This window comes from Typha angustifolia, chromosome 15 (genome assembly GCF_048772165.1).
Source record: "Typha angustifolia cultivar Huaian chromosome 15, ASM4877216v1, whole genome shotgun sequence".
Taxonomy (NCBI): domain Eukaryota; kingdom Viridiplantae; phylum Streptophyta; class Magnoliopsida; order Poales; family Typhaceae; genus Typha; species Typha angustifolia.
In genome coordinates this window covers 7,608,221-7,630,741 of record NC_133253.1, presented here as the reverse complement: position 1 = coordinate 7,630,741, position 22,521 = coordinate 7,608,221, and the positions used below count along the sequence as shown (strand labels likewise).

Sequence of the window (22,521 nt, the reverse complement as noted above, 5' to 3'; positions counted from 1 at the left end):
CCTATGATTCTTTCCCTTATGGAAAATGCTAATCGTCAACAGCTTTCTGGAGTAGCATAAGCATTCAAGATAAACACCATCACCTCACGCATCTTCCATATATATAGAGAGAGTTATTATTAATGCATATAAGGAGCAAATACGCATGGACGTCCGGGTTCGAAGCAGTTGTAACAACATCAACGTGTGCAGCAAAAGCAAGTTCAAGAGGGTAAAGTTTAACTAGATTAAACCACTTGGATATAACCTTACTTACAATTATCGTCACAAATATGCAAGCAGTCATATCAATGTAATCTTTAGAACAATCGAATTGGCTTTTATCTTATGGTGCAGTGCCATGGAAACTGCGGGCAATGCATAGAGCAGTTTGATTTATCTACAACCATTCCTGACTATTATGTGATCCTTTTACTGAGATAATGTATAGACAAATAAACAAGATTGATCCAAATCCTGGAAATCTGTTAAAGAGGATCTCCAGGTTGTAAATATAAAATGGTGTAACAAACCCACAAAATGCCGGTACAAAGAACTTCACACATCTACACCAGTCTAATTGTTGCTTTTTCCAAATCTGTCTGTGAAGTGTTGGTTTTGTTCCATTTTCAGCTATTATATGAACAAAGACTGTCAACCTGCCAAAAGTTGGAAAAGATACAATATAATTAAATGTACTAAAGTTCTGGTTATTTTGCATATGTTACTGAATAGCAAAGCATAATATAAAGCATAGTGAAGGAAATTGTTTAAATTTACTCTACTAGTTATTACCAAAATCAGGGCAGCAACAATTTGCTAGAGAGATCAAATATTATATCAGGTCTTATCTCCTACAAATTTAAGCATCAGTTCTTTCTTTGTTCTGAACCATTGAATACAGGGAGTTACTGGGGAAATGAATTCTAAACTGTCAAAAATCCACACTTGGCCAATCACTGCATTTTCCAATACTATAGATTACACATCTTATTTTTGATACCAACTACAGCCAATTATACTTACATCACAATCCTAACATGTTCATCAACAATGTCATATCGCGTCATAATTCAGGTTGATTGTGGCAGATACAAATCTATCATTATTACATGAGTTTGACAAGAATATAATAAACTTAAAAAATAAGATATTGTTCTACCACAAGTCTTTTAATTTCACAATAAAGGAAGCAAGGAAATCTACAGCTTCAGTGTCATCAAATAATCACAGATATAAAGAGTATCTAGATCCATATCAATGCCAATCAGTAAATAATGATGCCAACCATTAATGCTTCATCATACCCTGCACAAAATTCTCTCTTGCAAAGAAAATTATCATAATTACTAACAGGATATCTCTAGCTATAACGTACCAGTGCTATGAGCAACACTTTGGTGGGGGTTCTTTCTCAGGTTCATCATCTATAATTACAATCCCCTTTTTTTGAGGAGTTGATGACAAGCCCTCAACCATGCTTTTCCTTCTCTGCAGTAGTCCTGCATGAAAGTATCACTTGAATAAGTACCAGTGTACTGCAAAAGGAGGGTAAGAAAAGAAACAATTGATACAGGAATACAATTCATAGTTTCACATATCAAGATCATAGAAAGACTAATTCCAGTTTTAACATGAATAAAGCATTACACTCCTCATATACGACCTAGGCATGAAATCAGGTTGGATAGTGACCAGATACGACCAACTGATATAATATTTCTGACCCAACCTTACTCATTAGTCATATTGATTGGTTTCAACTTTCAAGGTCAGATCTCACCTTGCATTTAGAGGAAATTCAACTGGACTTTGGCTGAGGGTATACATGTGATGATGTGAAGACCGGTATCCAACCTACACCTTTTGGGATTACAATCTGGACTTCCAGTCAAGTAGTTCATAATTTAACACCTTTTTGGAATTACAATCTAGCAACCCCATGAGCTCTCTCTATGCTCTCCAGCAGAGGGAGAGAGAGGGCTAACTTTGTGGCGGTGTGGAGGGGAGTATTTTTCAGTTTTCACTCTTCATAAGTGTATAGTTTATATTTTCCTAATTTTCTATCATTTCTTTTCGGGAGGCTGATTCCGATCCCAAAATCGATACTTAAAACCATTGATGGCAGTCATCCAATGTACAAAAGGAAATTAATCATTTTGTAGACAAGATTATGAACCTAAGCCGGTACAGATCAAGCTACCTTTTGGTATTGGGTGTTTCTACCAAGCCCACAACAAAACATTACTCCATGAGTGCGTAACTAAAACAAATCAGACCATACTTGATCGAGATGGGATTGCGACCAGCTCAGACCCAGGTACTTCACTCCAAATACTAGCGGTTAATGAACCACAGGATGACAGGAATTTTGTCATGATATTAGTCTCTTAAACTGTTAATCTATATCATATATAGTTTCGTTCATATTAAGTTAGGCCTCTAGAAAATCATTGCCCCACTGTTCAAAAATCATTTTAAAACATCCCTTTCCTGCAATATGCGGTTGAGAGCTACCAAACTAAGGACTGAAATATTTCCGAATATAAGAAAACCAAATGACTTTTCACAACACAATAGTGACTAGATAGGAATTTGCCATCTTTTATATTCTCCTGTGGGTTTGACAATAAGTTATGTCATTTCCTAGTAGAAATTTAGTCGTGTAGTTTGCTAGTAGAAATTTTCAAGAATTGAAGGACTCACTGATTAGACACATTATAGCATCCAAATAACTGGAACCATCAACATAAGCAATTGTTATATGTGAAGGAGCCAACTGTACAGTACTCTTAATGTAACCTAAACACAATCCATAATTTCATACAAATCAGAAAGATCAACAAGTTGGATATCTTCCAAAAAACAATTTGCATGTGTACCACATAAGCACAAAGAAGGAAATTTTCAAGGCAATGCACCAAACAACATGAACTTGTTACTATATATAAGTATAAGGAAGATTTTCAAAATTCCATACATCAGAGACAAGATTAAAAGTGACATTGCGAGAACAAAAATCAAACAGTTGATAAATTTCAGAACCAGAGCTCATATACAACAATATATGACAGAGAATTATGTATTGCTGGAGAATTTAAAAAAAAAAAATCTTATGCTAGTTACATCCTAACTTACGGTTTGCTAGATCAAGAAAGATATCATCTATCCCAGTTCCTGATTTAGCAGATGTGATAAAAAGACTTGCTCCAATAGTTGATGCATAGCTGCAACAGATGGAAAAATGACATCAACAACATAGTCTCAAAAAGAGCACTCTGATACTAAACTTTAAAACTCAAGGATCAAATACAGCACTGTGCAAAATCGGCTGCCCTAACTGCATGCAGAACAAACACAATCCAGAACAAAACACCAGTGTTTGGGCATAGAAGCACCAGGGCATCACATAATAGTATGACGACCTAGATGACAATCTTCATCTCATTAGAATTGTGAAATTCAAGCACAAGTACCTCATTCAACATCAATTCTTGCAATTTTCGATCAAGGGAGAAAATAGAACATCCAGTGTTCAAAATATTTTGTGGAAAAAGAATTATCGATTGTTTATCACAATACTCTAAGATGTAATATGGATAAATGTGAAAAATCAACTAAAGAGATAGATCTGAGCCCAAATTAACAATTATAACTGAATCCTGGATAAATCAGACTAATTAGGACATGCAGAATAGGAAAATGCATATAGAAAAAATGGTGTTTTGCTGGAGGTTGCTGTAAGTTGTAATTTTTCTGCATTTTCTGAAGACCCATGAATATTAATGGTCAAAATCACTTGAGCACATCAAACTACCATTAGACATAGCTATCATAATGGGCTCAGAAGCCATCTTCAAAATGCATTTGTAGTATGTAGGCTTTACTGACAGCAGCCTATTGAACTTTCAAAATTTGAAGATTAATGAAGCATGTGATGATTGAAGCATATATGACTAATTAGGAAAATAAGATTTCTTGACAAGCAATCTCATTGTCTAATTATGTTTAGATATTCCATAAGCTGTCTGCCCAACAGGATAACCACTCTTCATAATGCTGCGGGAGGAGAACATTTCCTGAATATTGGCAAAGCACCACAAGCAATATTCACAATGTAGTAGATGCAACAGACTACCTTGGGAACAGAGTCAAAAGAGCTTATTTTCATCTCATTATCTTACTAGTATAAACTTATGTTGTTGAACATATTTCATAAGCTTGACCACAAATATGAAGTGTCTTTTCAGGAATACAGCTGCCTTGCCTGCTTAGCCTATGAAGAGTTGAAGTTAAGCTTCTTATATCATATTGAAGCTAAGAGGATAATACTGGAATCTCAATTTGTAACATGTTGCCAAATAATGGTTTGTGAACCATACTGCATTCATTATAGTTTTCTTATTCTTTTGCCCTCGTTCACTTTAGGAATGACTTTTTCTTTATTTTAGAATACAACTACTATTCCAGAATAACAGTTAAACATTATGAAATTTTTATTCTAGAATATAAATACTATTCATCAAAATTACATCTTATACTACATAATAATCTATTGCTAATTTATTCTTGATATCTATCCTATCAACCTACTTTATATTAAATCAAAGAATATTTATGATAATTTTATATTAAAAAAATACTTTTTCTTATTTTTTTCTTCACTTTATATCACATTAAAAGTAATTATTATATTCTTATTCCAGAATAGAAATGAACATAAGAATAATTAATCCCATAATAAAAACCTCATTTTGGGAATAACAATTAACCTTATTCTTAAAGCAAACAAAGCCTTAAGGAATCATTTGTGATAATTGATACTGCTTAATCCCTTTCCTCTCTCATGAATATCGTGAATTACTTACCTCTACTACAACCGCCAATGCCACCAACTAGCACCACACCACCTAGCACCACCACCACTACCAACATTGCTATCTCTAGCATGATACCCCCATTGTTGTCACGGCAGCCACAGTGGCAACAATGATGGAGGTGGAGGTTGTGTTGGTGGCATCGATAGTTGTGGAGGAGGTGGTGGTAATGATGAAGGCAACGGTGGTATGATGGTAGATACAATGGCAAAGGAGGTGGTGGTGGCAATGGTGAAGGTGTTGGTGGCAATATTTTCAATTCTCAAATGTACCCATACCACAAACCGAACTAATTCAACATTACTAGTTCAACCCAACTAAAACACTAGACTGCATCATTCAAACATGAACCAGTGATTGGGAATCAACCGGCCCATATGATTCAAGCTACACGGTGATTTGAAAACTCGCCAACTAGCACCTGGCCACCTAAATATTATTAGGGTTTCAATGTTTGCTTGTCAACTACAAACTCCTTATAAAAATATTAAGATGAAACCTTCATATAAGTTAACACGAATCTCTCTTTGTCAATTTTATTGAAATATTCATTATTTGAAAGAAGAGGAAAAGGTAAGTTACAAGATCAAGATTCATAGAATATTTATCCCAAAGGAGATTTCAGATATGATGATTGGTTTTTTTCACCATCTATTGTAGAGAATTTTGCTTATATGAATGTCATTCTGTGTACATACATATACTTGAATATAATTTATTTGGTTAAAGAAACTAAGAATGTCTGAAACACAAATAAACCTATCATAGTAAGGTTAGGTTACATTAGATTTAATATTATAACAGTGTCAGCAACATTAGATGTAAATATGTGCATAGTTATTACTAATATTGGTCAGAGGAAACTTACGAACCTCTCAGCTTCCTGAATATTGAATTTTTTTGATCTAACCAAGTCACTTTTATTTGCGGCAATGGCCATAATCATATTCTTGGGTGCCATTAGTTGAAGCTCTTTGACCCACTTCGTAACGCGAAGAAATGTATCATTGTCCATTATGTCATATACTAATATAGCTGCTGCAGACATCAAGTAGAAGAAATGATAGTGGATATCAATAATCACCGAACATCATATACATAAATCATATACATAAATTAAGTACTGAGTCCAGCAACATCATCAATGAGAAGGATGTGAGTTGGCTAAGTTAGATACAGACCATCAGCATCGCGGTAGTAGATAGGGCCCAGTGCATGAAACCTTTCCTGTCCAGCAGTATCCTATGATAGAAAAGACACTCAAATTTGAGTCAACTATATGACAACCTAGAGTCATTTAGCTATAAGGAAAATAAGGAAATGCTAAGATCCAAGCAACTACTTTTATGAGCAACTTATCCATGAAAGCACATGCTATTAACTACAAATAATTCATTCTGACAACCATTAAATGATTAAATCAGGACATCAACGGGTATGTATAAGGATAACTTTTGAACAAGTATTCCAAGTATGGTTCGAAGTTTCAGTTTTGACCCATAGAAAAACTGAATCTTTTAGGCCGAAATAATAATGGTTTTAGCCTATTGTTGTCCAAAATAAATGTCAAAACCAGAAATCTTGCTGGTTGTGGGGCCTTAACCAATGAGTTTTGGCTTTAGTTCTCATTAAATTTCAGCCATTACTATTCCGTCTTGGGTGGAACTTCAAAACATGCAGTTCCAAGATCAGCTATCAATCTATTATACAACAACAAAGATGATCTATAAAGAAAATCATGAAGACCTGAACACAATAGTTTTATATCGCACGCATGTACTCAGTTCGCTTAAAACCACTATAACTAAGTTAAGCCAGTATTTTCCAATCAGCATTAACTGGAAACAGCAAAAGGTTCCAAACTGTAGCTGTAATTCTGTAAATTAGCAAGATGTCTAGTCATCCTAGTTATGCCAGCTGGACATTTTTCCAATCCTATTCTTTTAAGTCTAAATTCTAAACATTCTCCAACTTTCAGAAGGTACCAACATGTTTTCTGTTAAACAATGCATAAACACTTTAGCCTCGTAGCTACTGGCATATGCCCTGATGCATATATTTCTAAACCATGAATTTCTGTGGCAGCCTTGCCACTTGGAATATAGCATGTTAGTTCACCATCAGCATGGTACCACAGCACCTGCAGCACCTAACATGAAATAAAGCACTTTAAGACATGCTGGCAGGACAGGCCATGGTGCTGTACAGACTGGCCACCTCATGCACCATGCTGGTGTCATCTAAATCTTTGTCCCCTAAGCAGCAGAAATTTGCACAGGATTCTCTAACATCATAAAAGCCAACTAATACAAGAAGAAAATCATAATGAAAGTGATATCTAATCTTTACTTGAAGTGTATGGATGCTCACTCACAAACATATCATGACAGTTCTTAGTCATTGGGAGATTGTTATGACCGAGATTTTTTCGTAAGGTGATTCTTTTGGAGGGAAGGTAGTAGTCACTGTCTGTGATGTCATAGTTCTCAAAAGTAATTTAGGATGAGGAGATAGTCAAACTAAATTCAAACTGTTTTCTCCATTTTTCACTTGTTTCCTGCTTGTCCTTGTCTTCTTTTGACTAGCCAGTAGCCAGTAGCCAGTAGCCAGTATCCTCTTAGGTTAGGCATGTGAAGCTTTTCATGATTAAATGATAGAGTTCAGTAAATCTATCATATCCTCTTCATCCACTACCAAAAGAAAACCCAAATGTCTCAAGATAAATGGAAAACTTATCATGGCTGAATGCATTGGTTAGTATTGAACCAAGACATCTTTCATTTTTCGGATACTTCTTCACAAGGAAAGGCTGTAGCATCCTTCATAACTTAAAGACAGATTAATTTGGTATAGGATCTGTCAATGTGATACACCAACCAATTGTACACATTGATAAATTAATATCTTCAGTAATGAACTAATCAGGAATTGGATACAAATATGAATTATCTTGTATCAATAAGCCAATTAGCCATTTTATTATTCTTCTGTGCCTTTGCTGTTTACTTTCTTCCTGTTTGTTCCTGAGTTCTTTTTAGGAACTCTTTCCCTTTTAGATTAGTTTAACCGAGATCTTACAAAGATTTACTTATGGAGTTGGACTTTGTTATACTTTCGTCAGTCATCTTACCCTTTTCATTTGTTGTTAGAAATATCCACCATCTCTCAGAAGGGAACAGTCTTAAGTGCAAACCTTTTGCTAAGTCATATAGAGAAAAGCTGCAAAAACATAACGTCAAGCAAAAGTACAAAACAATAAGCACACAAATTGTTAATGACTTCTAATCTATCTAATAAGGATTTGTATCCACCATGAGTATGTACAGAAGACTATGACTGTGTAGAGTCCTTCTAAAGAAGGTAAGGTGGAACATCAACCAGTATTCATTATGACAAATCATCTTATTATCCACAGGAAATTTTAAAAAATTGGTTCCAATTTCCCAGTTTTAGAGTAAGGTTCTTTGGAAATTAATTTGTACAAATTTAGAAGATTGAAAGAGAAGATAACGCACCCATATAGACAAGGTAATAGGCACACCTTCAATAACAAGACGCTTTGTTAAATAGGAAGCTTGGATTGTAGCTTCTTGTTTCTCAGAGAAAGCATTAGTCACATATCTCAACACAAGAGAGGTTTTTCCTACTCGCCCTACAGAAAACAAATACCAAGCATTATCACAAGCATACTATTAACTCCAAGAAGAAATGAAAGAATATTCTATGACAAAAAGATGACATAAAAGAAAGAATATAACCCGCAACTACAAGAAAAAAGGAAAATGTCAAAAGGATCACAAGAAACATAGATAATGAAATAAAACAGAAAGGAAAAAAAAACAAAACCAAGGCAGTTATAACATTTCAAAGGAAAGGCTATGTGAGAACACCAGAAAATACTTCTGAGTTCTAATATTCCAACTTCTAGGACATGTAGAAAAATAAAGAGCAGAAAGGTCTCTCGCAGCAGTAATCTAGCCAATCATTTCATAAAATCTGTTCTTAGATAAGAAAAACAATGAAAATAGAAGGAAATATGGTAGTTTGGCCCAAATATTACGTCAACAAGCAGCCAGCCCTGTGGATAGGTTTTTAAATGGTTTGGTCTATATTCAGTTGAAACTGCATTTACCAGTCACATTTTATTCTTTTCATGATTGCCATTTATATTCTTTTCTTAATCAAATTTCAGTGTGTAGGCATTGAACATTGTCTTCTCAAGTGAACCACTTAAGTATAGTGCAGTACATAGCCTTTCTTGAACACTTGTGGTCTGTTTTATGTGTAATAATGAATTTAGTTTGAAGAAGAGTATGATTGTGGTGGTTAAAAGGGGAAAAGTTGCATAGCAAAATCTGGAACTGGCTTTGACAGTATATGGCCATGGAACAAGCACTGGAGGATGCGACGGATCTCTGAGAATGAATTCTTGATAAATTTCCCAAAATATAAATGATAGAGGAAGTTAGAAGGATGAATGAGATAGATTAGGGAGTTGCAGTTCTTTCATTCATGCCATGGAGTAGAGAGCATTGGGTAGACAAGATCATATTTGGATTAAACGTATTGGAATTCCTCTCCATTGTTGGAATTACTCTCACTTTACCAAATTGGTTGATCACTTTGGGGTTTTGATAACAGTTTTGATGAGAGGGCAAACAAAAGATCAATTATACATTTGCTAGATTAAAAGTGTTGGTCAAAAGTTCTAGTGATGTTCCTACTAGAATTGCTTTGGTGGTTGATGGGATATACAAAAACAGGAAGAGAGAAAAGCTTGCGCATGGGAAAGGAGTTCCTCTAAAGTCTGAACAATACAGTAATAACCAATGGGGACATTAGCCAGAAGAGGAGGATAATAGAAAGAAACAAAGAGATGCACAGGCCAACTTTACTTCTCCTATGGAGACTTGTCTAAATACTCAGGGGAAATATGTGAAAGATGATACGCATCACATCAGCTAGGAGGAGAAGAATAGTGAAGATCAAGGGGGGTCGAACAAACTTTCTCCATCTTGTTCTCCACCGGTGCATGTCTCAGCACCAGCAATCTACCCAACAATATCATCCTACTACACTTATTCTCTAAGTATAACTTTTTCCAAATTGCATGAATCTTGACCCATTAATGCCAGATTTGTTCTAAAGATACCCTGCAAAACTATCCTTCTACTTTATAAAGAACTGGGCCATATATACCATAATTAGAAACACTTTCTTCTTTTGATTAAACTACTCTACTTCCTGGTGCAACATTATTCAATGATCACTTGAACAATTGAACTAAGAAAGGAACTCCTTTTGTTTTGCTCTATTATTTTCTTGATCATCGAGATTAACCAATAATTCTTCTTCGTCTCATAGCAAACATTCATTGTCCGGATCAGATCTTTGTTCTCCTCATTATTAAAATATTATCGTTTACAGTTTATTGTCGTCTTTCAAGTTCTTACTTAGAATTCAAGATCATTTTGTCCCATCTAGTAGTATAACTACCAAAACAAATACACCACGGAATCTAATAATTAATCTAGTAAGTTCATCCATAAGGATCAGCTAACTGCCCATCAAGATTAAGTAATTACTTGTCTCACTACACTCTATACTCTATAGTGCTTTCAAGCTAGATATATTTGTGCCGTCCATGTCTCTATGATTTCTTACTAACATTTTACATCTGCTCTGTATGTGACTTGTCAGCAAACAAAAGTATGTATGAAGTATGACTCTCTAACTTCTGTCTCTACTTAAAGTTCTCAAATCACACATCTTTGTGCTACAACCAAGATAGACTTGTAATCAATTTGTGGATCTGATACAAAAATCTTAATCTAGAATGATTTTCAAACCAAAAGATTTTCAGTTGATCATTAGCTGCCCAAAATAAGTAATTAGTAATCCCATGCTATCTGACATATCCACCAATTTAGGCTGGACATGAATTATTTACAAGAAGAGTCATTGAATATTCTTGTCAATTCTACTTCCAAATCTAGATATGAAGCTCCCATGACTAATATAATATTTTTTGTTATCAAGTGTTTGTTTTCTTCATTAAACACTTGCATGCTGGAGCATAGCTCTTCAGCAAGACAATTTATAGTGCTCAATCTACCAGATCTAGCACACTGCAAGCCACTGTTCTAAAAAAAACCAACTTGGCCACATAGGCAGACTTGCCTAAGTGTTATCTGGGGCCATCTGGATCCACCTTAACGTTTTCTATAACCTAGGTGACATGCAGTTCCTTATCGCCCCTTTTGCTGTCTACAGTATTTTGAAATCTTGTTTTGAGCTAATGTAATATCACAGAAATGGCACGATCAATAGGCCTCCAACTCAATATCTCCTACCAATGATAAGCTTTCTTATCTAGAGCTGTTAAGCCATGTAAATTTAATAACCCAGAAGCCCATTGCCAAACCTATATAAAGAATCATCATATTTATGTTTATCTTAGATGACATTTTCATTTCTCTTTACCGTCAGATGAAAATGGATATTGTTCAAATCAGCTTCAGCATAGAGCCAGCGTTGCTTGATCACAATATAGAACCCAAATCACGCATATAATATCAGAAAAAATTACCACCTCGAAACCCAAGATAGAGTTCTAGTACCCTAAAATTTGTAAATTACTCCATCCAAGCAAACACCAACCTTAAATGGCATTCCTAATGAAATTAGTCTAATTTAGCATTTCCACAGCCAATTTAAGCCAGAGACAAACAGAATCAAAGGAAAGAATAGACAATCAGTCGATCCTACATAATTGAAACAAAAATTGAAGATTACCGTCGCCTAGGAGGACGACCTTGAAGGTGAGATTGGGAGGTTTCGAGCTCATCTTTTAGGGTTTTCTCCCGCACGAAAAAGAGAGCGACGCGAAGGAAACGACTCGAGATCTTTGGAAGGTGCAACGAAGAGTGATCGAAAGCCGAGAGGTCTTCGAACGGAGGAAGCGATTGGGATCGTCCCCTTCAGTTAGGGTGCAAAACGAAAAACGTGGACGTAGACGTAGTAGAGTACAAATAAGGAAGGATTAAATAGTTAATCTCCAGAAAAGTCGGCAATGCTTATAGACGGATCCTACCAGTAAGACGCCGACTTCTGCAGTACTATCGTTATATATATATCCCCATAGAATCCAGTTCATTTCTTTAGATATGAATTCTACTATTTGGAAAGTAATGGAGTTGAAATAAAATTCATATAATCTGTAGTTATTTGGAAGTATATCACATAAAATATTATATATAAAGCAAAGTACAACAGAGATCCCTGAAGGGAACCAGATGGGTCTTTACTAAAGTGGTCTTTAATAGCTAGACAGGCTAAGTTAGATTAAATGCATAAAAAGATAAGTGGCAAACTTAAATAGTAAAAGAAAATCTAGACTCTCCTTAGCTGACTTTAGCAAATCCAATTATATATTTTTTATATATAAGTGTTTTTTTTTTCAGAGAGAAGTAGTGTCACAAGTAAACTGGTACCAAAAAAAAAAATTGGTACCGCCAAAATTTAAATCTAAGAATATTCATACAATATGAGCATCTTTAACTATCTTAGCATTCTCCAACTTGCAAGAAGATGATTAGTGTTATGTTAAGCACAACATAAGAGTTGAAAATTTTAGGCCCAAACTGTGGAATTAAAGTATTTATATGAGTATATACTTCTACGATGTACTAAATAATGTTTGTAAGCGCAAAAAAATTTATATAATATGAGCCTCTTTAGCGGTTCGAGCAACGCCCCTTTTGACTTTTTATCAGTGAAATTAGTTATTCTCCATTTAGCTCTAAATATACTCTTAGAAGATGAAATATAATCCTAACATTTGATCATTCCCACTCATTTGTGAATAGGGTAATCCCACACATATATCCCTATATTAGATTTATGAACTCTTGCTGTGTAATCACTTACAGCCAAAATTCATAAGAATTCACTATGAATTTGGAACCATTTCTCCTTTTTTTACTTTGTTTGCTACATTAAGATTTAGCAGCCAACATAATGAAGAAATTAATCACAACAAAGAAAAATGATAACACAAAATATAGGCACCTCTGGTTCTGCAAAAAACTATGATCTATTTACATGCATGTCTCCATTTACGAGAGACAAGTTTTCCTAATGAGTTGAAAGTAGATAAATGTAAATGAAATCCATGAGAAGGACTTGCAAAGAATTAAAATCCCCGAGAAGCATCATCAATCATGGTGAAATGTGAATCTCTGAAGTGCAATGCAATGCCATTGCCATTTCACTTAGGAAGAACAATACATAGATAAGGACAACAGAATATACTGGCGTAACATCTATTATACAATTGAATAGACCAATTCCCCTTCTCTCTTTGTCCATTAACTCCCAAAAAGGTCACAAGCATAGCTATAAGAAGAACAGGATCACTTCCAGGATATACAGTAAATCGAAATTTATTCCTCGAATATATAACTTTGCGTAGTCTGTACAAAAGGTTGGCCTGCATAAAAAGAATATGTAGTTAGATACTTTTCCTCTTTTTCTTGACCAACTGTTTCAAATATTTATCCTTAAAATGAAGAAAGTGATAAGCTGAAATTAAACAGGTCAAATGAATTTATGAATAACAGTAGTTCTTTCAATCATGTGTTCTTGTATGCTACGATTCAAATATATGAATCCTAATTGTTAGTCATATCTCACATGAAGGAAATGAAATCAAGTAACTGCAATGAGTACATTACCTGAGCGACAATCGAATCCGCCATGATTATGGTGCATGATCTCCGAAATGGGCTGCCAATTAGCCTCAAACTTGGTTTTAACTCTTTTGAATCTCCAGAATTTTCACTTGTCATGAATACATTCAACTCGTTTTTAAATGCAGAAGTAGATGCCGTTCGTGCTGTAAAAACTATATCCTTCCAATCCATACTGTACCCTTTAAAGGCTTGCCATTCATCCTACAAGAAAATCAAACTCATGGCTGATGAGAAAAAGCTGACGTTATCACTTATGCCAGGTCAAATCTATAAATCTAGAATAATGACAAGAATCATAGGACAATGCTCTAGAGAAGCAAGATAGAAATAATGCAAAAAAAGCAATAGAAGATCAAAGTAAGAATCTTAGACTTTCATGAAAGAAAGCCACATGATTTCTTTTTATTTGTGTCAGTGAAGTTTAAATTCAGGGGCATCAACATGTCTAACATATTACATAATGCAGTGATCGATCATATTTCATTGTCGTGAAATAATCCGAAAGGTGAAGAGCAACGGAGGTGATCCCCAATCACTAGGGGTGTAAACGAGCCGAGCCTAAGCGAGCCGGATCTGGCTCAGGCTCAGGCTCGGCTCAGTTCAACTCGAGCCGAGCTCGAGCTTGAAATGAGCCTATTATCAAGCCTCATTCAAGCGAGCCGGATCGAGCTAGATCGAGCCCAAGCCGAGCACCATTGCAGCTTGAGGAGGAGGCGGCCAGCACCGCGGCATCACCGTCCTCTGGAACGCCGATCTGGTTACCCTTATCCCCTCCTTATTGCCATTGTCACCTCGGCAACGAGTCGGTTCCGGAACGGATCCATCTTGGCTAGCGGATAGAGGAGCTCTCGCATCCTCATCGTCGTTGCCGTGGCCCGATCGGCACTGCCTTCCTCGTCGGAATCTCCCTCGAGCTTGGCGAAGGAGGATAAGGTGGTCGGCACCGCGGCAGCTTGAGAAGGATGAGCTCATGAGCATGGGTGCCGAAGGAGGACGAGGCGACCAGCATCGCGGCAGCTTTAGGAGGACAAGCTCATGAGCACCGGTGCCGAAGGAGAAGGAGGCGGGCTAGGGATTTGGGAATAATGTTTTGTAGGAACCCTTTTATATTGAGCTTATCGAGCCGAGCCTGAGCGAGCTGACTCCAGCTCAAGCTTAGCTAGATATTAATTTCGAGCCTATTTCGACGACTCGAGCTCGGCTCATCTCTAACTGAACTTTAGCTGAGCTAAGCAGAGCCCGAGCTGCTCGTTTATTTTGATAGCCGTACCAATCACCCACAACAAAATGTAATAGAATAGCAATGGATAAAGCTATTCCAAATTGAGAAAATCACAAGTGTGATACTAATAGTAGAATAATATCTACAATGAATGAAACCACAAACAACAACGCCTGATATAAGCAATCCACAAAAAAGATAACGAAAGAGACGAGATTTACGTAGTCCGGTGATGTGCCTACATTCACGGGCGGTACAAAGCTTCAATTCATTAATAAAGATCCAAATACAAGAGTTTCCTCACTCCAATCTTTCCCAATATTATGGATTTTCTTCCTCTTAAGTTTTTCCCATGCTTATATGCTCTGTTATGACTTGAAATAGAAATTATAACTAGCCATATATCTCAATAGATTTGTGATACACGAAGCCTAAACTAATTATCCATAATATAATGAAATTCAAATTTTATTTAATAACTCCAATTCAAAAACTTTCAAAGACATGAAATATTTAAATTATAAAATCAATGTCTTCCAAACATTACTAAGGCAACATTTAGCTTTTCAATTTTAAACTAAAAACCACTATTATACTTAAAACTATAAGAGCCAATATCCTAAGTGGAGGTAGAGTTTCGGTGTCCATGTTTATTCGCTACGCTTACCGGTATATGAAATATTAAAATAGTTTAATGAGCTAACAACTTTAGCTCAGTGAGTGAATCTACCCAAATGTTAGAAAATTATATTTTATCTAATATAAAATATTAATAAAGCTCAATAATTAATAACAATAGACAGTATATCATAATATGAATACTAAGTATAAGCCATAAAAGATGTAATTAGCAACTTAATATCATGCTTTATTTTATTATGCAAACTTCCTCAATCTTAACAGTGCCGCCCACTTCCCAACTTGGGACTATGCCCGTGGATCCACACCAACCAAAAGTTACCTCGAGATGGCACTTGAGTCTTTTCCTCATAATTGATTTAGTTAGTTACAAGGAGGTGTCACTATGGGTTAAATACAACCTATCTTTTTCACTAAGCATAGAGAAAGATTAAGGGTCATCTCAAGAAGATTTTTGCTCTAGTATGAAACTATTATCTAATCGTGACAAAATCACCTAAACGGATTATGTATCGATCAAAAATAGATCTATCCCTTGAACTTTAAGGTAGATTTAAATCTTCATCGGGAGATACATGAAGAATATCTAGCATATATCTATTCCCAAAGTCCTACAAATCTTTAGCCAATATTTCACTATTTGCACAAAGAATATCTACCTTGTGCTTGTTCTCAAAGTCCTACAAACCCTTAGTCAATATTTTACTATTTGCATGAAGAATAGTAATGTACAAGGATCAATATTTCATGAACTAAAGTATTGCACAAAGTAGAGTAGGACACAAAATATAAAAAGATGACAATATATGGAGTATAATATGAGTCGATAATTATGTGAGTGAATTCACTCACCTAAAATCCATATGTAATGGATCAATCTGATAATCGAAGTAAAAAAAAACTCTTCACATGCGATTTGTCTGGTGTTATTCACTTACTCCGATGACTTCCCGAAGACCAACTCCGACAATGGTAGCTCCATCAAGGTAAGGATTCGATAAGGAAGTGGGAGATGACAGCCTCCTCATCTTGGTACTCTAGTACTGCTATAGTGTTGCCCTATAAAACCTAGGTTTTTTCTCACATCTGTAGCACTAATATAGTATTGCAGCTAAAAACTTTTGTTTAGATTTTTTTTTCCTTTTTGTAAGCCTCCCTTTTATAGATCAAAGATATAAGAGTCCAAATAGGATAGGAATTCTAATCTCTTTTCTTAATTATATATATAATATGAATATTAATTTAATTTAATCAAAATCCTAAAGTATTAAGGATTAAAGTAAATATCCCATTATCTAAATAATTATCTCAAATTTCTTATTTCTATATTTATTTTCGAATATGGGTTGTTGCATGGCTTAAAATTTCAATTAGTCTATTTATAGGCATGATTTAAAAGGAGAAGAAATCAACGGTTCATTCGAACGAATTGATGGCATTCAAATGCCTATGCTCCAATGGAACCCATTTGAACGAACTTTGAATACCGGCTTATTCGAAATTCTCAGGTTATCAAACGTCTGGAAGTCGTTCAAATGCATCTATCTTGTTCGAATAGAGGTGAGATCTTTCGAATGCTGGAACATGAATCTAGATAACTAGCAATCTGCAGCAAACTCATTTGAACAAATTCTCTATCTTGGCGGGAACTCTAAGACTTCAAACAAATTTCTCTACACCACTGCAAAGTGATTGAAATTTCCCAAAATGCACTGCTTGCAAGTTTGCGTACTAAGACGCCAAAACAAATGAATCAAAGAAGTGCGATATTGATCAAGTCCAAACAATTGGAACTTGACTCTTGTCATCACTTTTGTCAACATATCTGCAGCATTATATGCAATTCCAATCTTGCAAAGAGAAATATCTTCTTCATCAAAAAATTTCTCATAAAATAAAAATTGGACAACAATGTGCTTTTTTCTAGTATAAAAAACTGGTTCCATAGTAGATAGAGCAAATTGCACTTTGGTTATCATAATGTACTCTCATTTGCTCTTGATATACACCCGAGTCATTTATTAAACCAATCAACCAGATAGCATCTTTTATAGCCTTTGTCACTACCATATGCTCTGCCTCTATAGTAGATAGAGCAACCGTCGACTCCAACATTGATGACTCATTAAATGTGATGTCCTTGCTAATAATCACCTTCCTCAATCTGGTCTCCAAATACAAAATCCTTTCACACATGTGCTAAAGGCTAAGAAGATACCATTCTTAGCTCTTAGATCCAATTGCTTTCCCTAACATGGTAATATGCCAAACAACAAAATATGTGTAAGGAATTATAATTTGAAATAGGTTTGTAGACGATATCTCTAATGAGCTCTTCCTATTGTTAACAGGAAAATGTAAACGGTTGATAAGATGGCATGCATAGGTCACTGTCTCAGCCGGAAACTTCTTACCTAGCCAGCATTGGATAATATACGCCATACCTTCTCTAGTAGGGTATGCTTCAAGCGCTCTGCCATACTGTTTTGCTGATGTTTCTCTCTAATAGTAAGGTGTCACTCTATTCCTTCAGCTTGACACAATTTCATAAAAAGAATTTGATGTGTATTCACCACCACTATTTGATCTGAGCTACTTGATCATCTTGCCAGTCAATCATCTTCTCTCAATTCTAAAATAGTTCTAGCACTTCATGCTTATGGTGCATAGTATATACCCAAAACCTTTTCGAGTAGTCATTTACGAAGGTCGCAAACCAATAGTTTCCACCCAAGGAAGCAATTCTAGTGGGTCCCTAAACATCCATGTGAACATAGTGTAAAGTGCCTTTAATTTGATGCACTCTAGTAGCAAACTTGACCCTAACTTAAGACTAAACACATCCTTTATCAATCCTTGGCTAGCCAAATCTTGCAATGCTTTTTCTCTTGGATATGCTAACCTCATATGCCACAATCTACTAGTGCTCGCTACATCACTTGATAAAGCAGTAGCTACACTACCTATATCATCTATTGAGCCATACAAGAAGTATAAGTCTTTCCTTTTTATACTCTTTATTATAATAAGGGCTCCCAAAGAAACCTTCGATGCTCCACCTTTTAATCTAACAGTGAAGCTTTGCGATTCCAAAACATCAGGTGAGATGGGGTTTTTCTTCAATTTAAGTACGTACCGAACTTTTGTCAGCTCCTTCACAGATCCAGCATGAAGCTTTAAATGGATGGTGCCAATACCTTAAGCTCGACATTGGTTGTTATTGCCCATGAAGACAACTCCACCAGAAGTTTTCTCAAAAGTATAAAAACTAAACTAATTCCAGTAAGGACACATATGATAAGTGCATTCAGAATCCAAAATCTATTCATCTGTATCACATGCAAAAGCTGAACCAATCAATACACTCCATGAACAAAACGCCACTAGAAGTTTTCTCAAAAATGGAAAACCAAACAAATTCCAATTATGACACATATGATAAGTGCATTCAAAATCCAAAATCCATCCGTCTGTATCACATGCAAGAACTGAACTAATCAATACACTCCATGAACACAACTCCACCCAAAGTTTTCTCAAAAACGAAAAATCAAACCAATTCCGATTAGGACATATATATAATAAGTGCAACCAGAATCCAAAATTCATTTATTTGTATCACATGTAAGATCTAAGCCAATCAATACACTCTCTGAATCCTCATCATCATTCTGAATGTGTCACATTAATCTTTTGGAACAATTCATTTTCCAATGCCCTTTATTGCGACAATAGGAACATTGGTCCTTAGCAACTATTTTTCTATCTTATTATGTATCTCGTGTTTTCGAATAAAATTTGCCTCTTAACAAATTTTGGTTCTCCGATCTGCCCCACTATCAAAACATACGATAATGACTCATGAGTAGTTTACTTGTCCAATTTTCGATACTCATTGTTAATCAGTACATTTGTAACATCATCGTAGTGGATGAAATCCTTTCCATATCGTAAGTGATAGTGAGATGGTCATAGGTGTCCAACAATGAACTCAATAGCACCAACGCCTTATCTTCATCTAATATCTCAAATCCAAAATTTGCAAATCAGTAAGTAGTTTGTTGAAGGAATTCAAATGCTCGGCTATAGGTGTTTCAATCTTGTATTGAAATCGGAACTCTTATTCTTCCAAGTAGAGCCGGTTCTCGATACTCCTAGTGATAAATTTGTCCCCCAATTCCTTTCACAAGTTCTTTGTTTAGTTCCTTTTCGTTACAAAATACTTCTGATATTTTGCAAAAAAAGCCAAATTGTTGCACGCTTACCGATTTATCTTCTATCATTCCGTATTCGTTATCTTATCAAGTTTCTACTCCAATGTAATGTCCAATTTTTGTTGAAAGAAGATGTTCATTACTTCATATTGTCACATTTTAAAATTGTTTGTACCATCAAATTTCTGTACCCCAAATTTTGCATTTGACACAATTTTCCTTGATCTGAATAATTTTGACATTTTGCAAATTTAAATTTACCAAGTCTAATGCTATCCCCGAATCCAATAGCCTAGGTTTGAACTTTTGGCTCTGATACCACTTGTTATGAAATAATTCAAAAGGTGAAGGGCAACGAAAGCGATCCCCAACCACACACAACAAGATGCAAAAGAATAGCAATGCATAAAGCTATTCCAAAATTGGGAAAAATCACAAATGCAATACTAATAGTAGAATAATATAGGCAATCCACAAACAATAAAATGAGAGACGAGATTTAGTTATGATCAGAATCATCGAATTGTAGCAACTTCAAACTGTTTGAGTCTTTCGACCCGTGGTGACTAGTTGCCTTAAAAAAAGAAACTAAAAATAGAAAGAGATAGAAGACAGCTTTGTTAGAGAGAAACTAGATCTCCAAGTTTGACTAAACAATCTATTTTCCCCACAGTTACATAAGGGACTCTATAAATAGAGATGGTTATGTGCATGATCCTATTATAACAAATATGGACGTTACACCTCATGCAGCACTACTAGCACTACCCACCTATTCCTATTACTAAGGAAGGAGTTACACATGATCTAAACACACCATCAAGAGTAATAAGACTTGGTAAGCAAGCTACTAAAAATAAGATAAATATGGAACATGTAATGGGCTCCATGATAGTGGCCAAGAAAGTTATATACGTGCATGCATGCACTTACATGTGTGTATCAGATTTATATGGTTCAATAATGTGCCTATAGTTATGGTAGTACTAAGCTTCAATTCACTAATGAAGATCCAATTACAAGAGTTTCCTCACTCCAACCTCTCCCAATATAATGGATTTTCTTCCTCTTAGATTTTTCCCATGCTTACATGCCCTAAAACCTCAATTAATTTATTTATAGAAATGACTTAGAGGAGAAAAATCCATGTCCATTTAAACAGGTAGATAGAGTTCGAACGCCCGCACCCCATCAGAAACCCGTTTGAACAAACTTCAAACACTGGCCCTTCCAAACTCTCGGGTTATTGAATATCCGAAATCATTCGAACACCGGAATATGAATCTGGAACACTAGCATTCTGCAGCAAACCTGTTCGAACGGATCCAATCCCATTTGAACAATTTTCTTGATTCAAGTCAAACTTCAATAGTCATGACGTTATTATGATCATATGTTCACATTACTATGTATTTTCGAATATTTAAGAGCATCATACTGTCTTTTTTTTTCTTTATTAATTTGTCGAATTCTCATATACTACTTAGATATTAGCTAAAGCAACTGATCATTTAATAATAAATCCACATTGATGATGGCTTAGAGAAAGTAAGTTCCTTTACAGATCATTTCACTTACCTTTCTTCGCCAATGGCGCTAGAAGAAGGCGTAATAGCCTAACATTATATGAAATTTACAGTTTACCCCCTAGATTGGCCGGATTTCAAATTACCCCAGATATTAAAAATTTGGATGTGAAAACGTCAAAAGGTAGGGTGTTGAATGAAAATTAATTTAATAAAATAGACAAATAAGAAGCTAATTAATTGACGAGGAAATCTTCCTAGAATTAAAAAAAGGGAGATTACTTTGTTATGGACGATGGTGATCAAGGGATCGCCTGCAGCGTCGAAGAGGGTTCGGACGCGGTGGCTCGAGGAGCCGCTACCTCGGCCGTCGATCCGGTAGAGCAGGTCGCCGCGCGCGTCGTGGACCGTCAGATCGCATCCGGTGAGGGCGAGGGAGGATTTGGTGATCGTGTAGTCGATCGGGATCCGATCAGCCGACGGGAAGGTGGCGTCCTCCTCCATCTCCATGGCCTCCTCCTCCTCCTCCTCGTCGTGTACCGGGGAGGAGGGGCAAGGAGTAAGAAAAAGAAAAAGAAAAAGTTGGAATCTTCCATCTCCTGATCCGGTGCATTCCCTTGTGTAGGAACTCTCTAGGAAGCCAATCAAGAGCTGGAAAGTAACCCCCACATTTGACCAATCTCCAGCATCCCAGACGATCTGCTAGACTGCTCTACCTACCAATGAAACGGGTCAAAAGTCATAGTGTGGACCGAAAGAAAGAAAGCAACGTCTTTTAACCAAAATAAATAAATAATAATAATAATAAAATAGAGGCAAGCTATGGTTATGGGCCGAGCTATGCGTTACTTGGGCCGGCTGGGCTGAGCTGGGCTGGACATAACCTAAAATAATACTCCAGGACATATTTTTAATCTATTACCTAATAATTTAATCATATTATTTAATACGGTATGAGGTTGTGAGGGGTTTAAACCTCGTAACTCAACTCATCTTTATTCTCTATTTTCTATTCTAGCATGTAGTTTGGTGGTATGCACGTCTAAGTATCTACCATCTGTCCACGTGCTAATATATCATTACATGAGGATAGGATGCCAGAAAGTATTCTTAGTAATCAAATCAAATAAAATTGAAGCAAATAGGATGTAATTGCTATCAATCTAGCAAGTTGGATTATATAAAAAGTTTAAATAATAATAATAATAATAATAATAATAATAATAATTTGAAAAGAAATAGTAGCTACGTCCAAAATGCACAACATGGATAGTTATCCCTCTCCAGTATTTTAAGTTACTTGGGCTTTGT

The 22,521-nt window shown here is 35.7% G+C and overlaps 2 protein-coding genes across 3 annotated transcripts; both read right to left on the bottom strand.

The window, feature by feature from the left end:
- Positions 1 to 187: 187 nt before the first annotated feature.
- Positions 188 to 11,867, bottom strand: LOC140778458 (uncharacterized). 2 transcript variants are annotated; one of them, XM_073123178.1, is made up of 7 exons: positions 11,652 to 11,867; positions 8,372 to 8,508; positions 6,038 to 6,098; positions 5,729 to 5,894; positions 3,118 to 3,206; positions 1,358 to 1,481; positions 188 to 638 (listed from the first exon to the last, which is right to left on the bottom strand). In XM_073123178.1, the coding sequence occupies exons 1-6, from the start codon at positions 11,701 to 11,703 to the stop codon at positions 1,363 to 1,365; spliced, it is 624 nt and encodes a 207-aa protein (XP_072979279.1). In that variant the 5' UTR covers positions 11,704 to 11,867; the 3' UTR covers positions 188 to 638; positions 1,358 to 1,362. The 2 variants fall into 2 exon arrangements, with proteins under 2 accessions (XP_072979279.1, XP_072979280.1); XM_073123179.1 differs by having other exon boundaries at positions 5,729 to 5,891.
- A 1,052-nt stretch (positions 11,868 to 12,919) lies between these two features.
- On the bottom strand, positions 12,920 to 21,785 carry LOC140776973 (protein LURP-one-related 7). Its single transcript, XM_073120855.1, has 3 exons — positions 21,493 to 21,785; positions 13,592 to 13,810; positions 12,920 to 13,347 (listed from the first exon to the last, which is right to left on the bottom strand). Exons 1-3 carry the CDS (start codon positions 21,718 to 21,720, stop codon positions 13,126 to 13,128), a joined length of 669 nt encoding a protein of 222 aa, XP_072976956.1. The 5' UTR covers positions 21,721 to 21,785; the 3' UTR covers positions 12,920 to 13,125.
- Between the last annotated feature and the right edge of the window lie 736 nt (positions 21,786 to 22,521).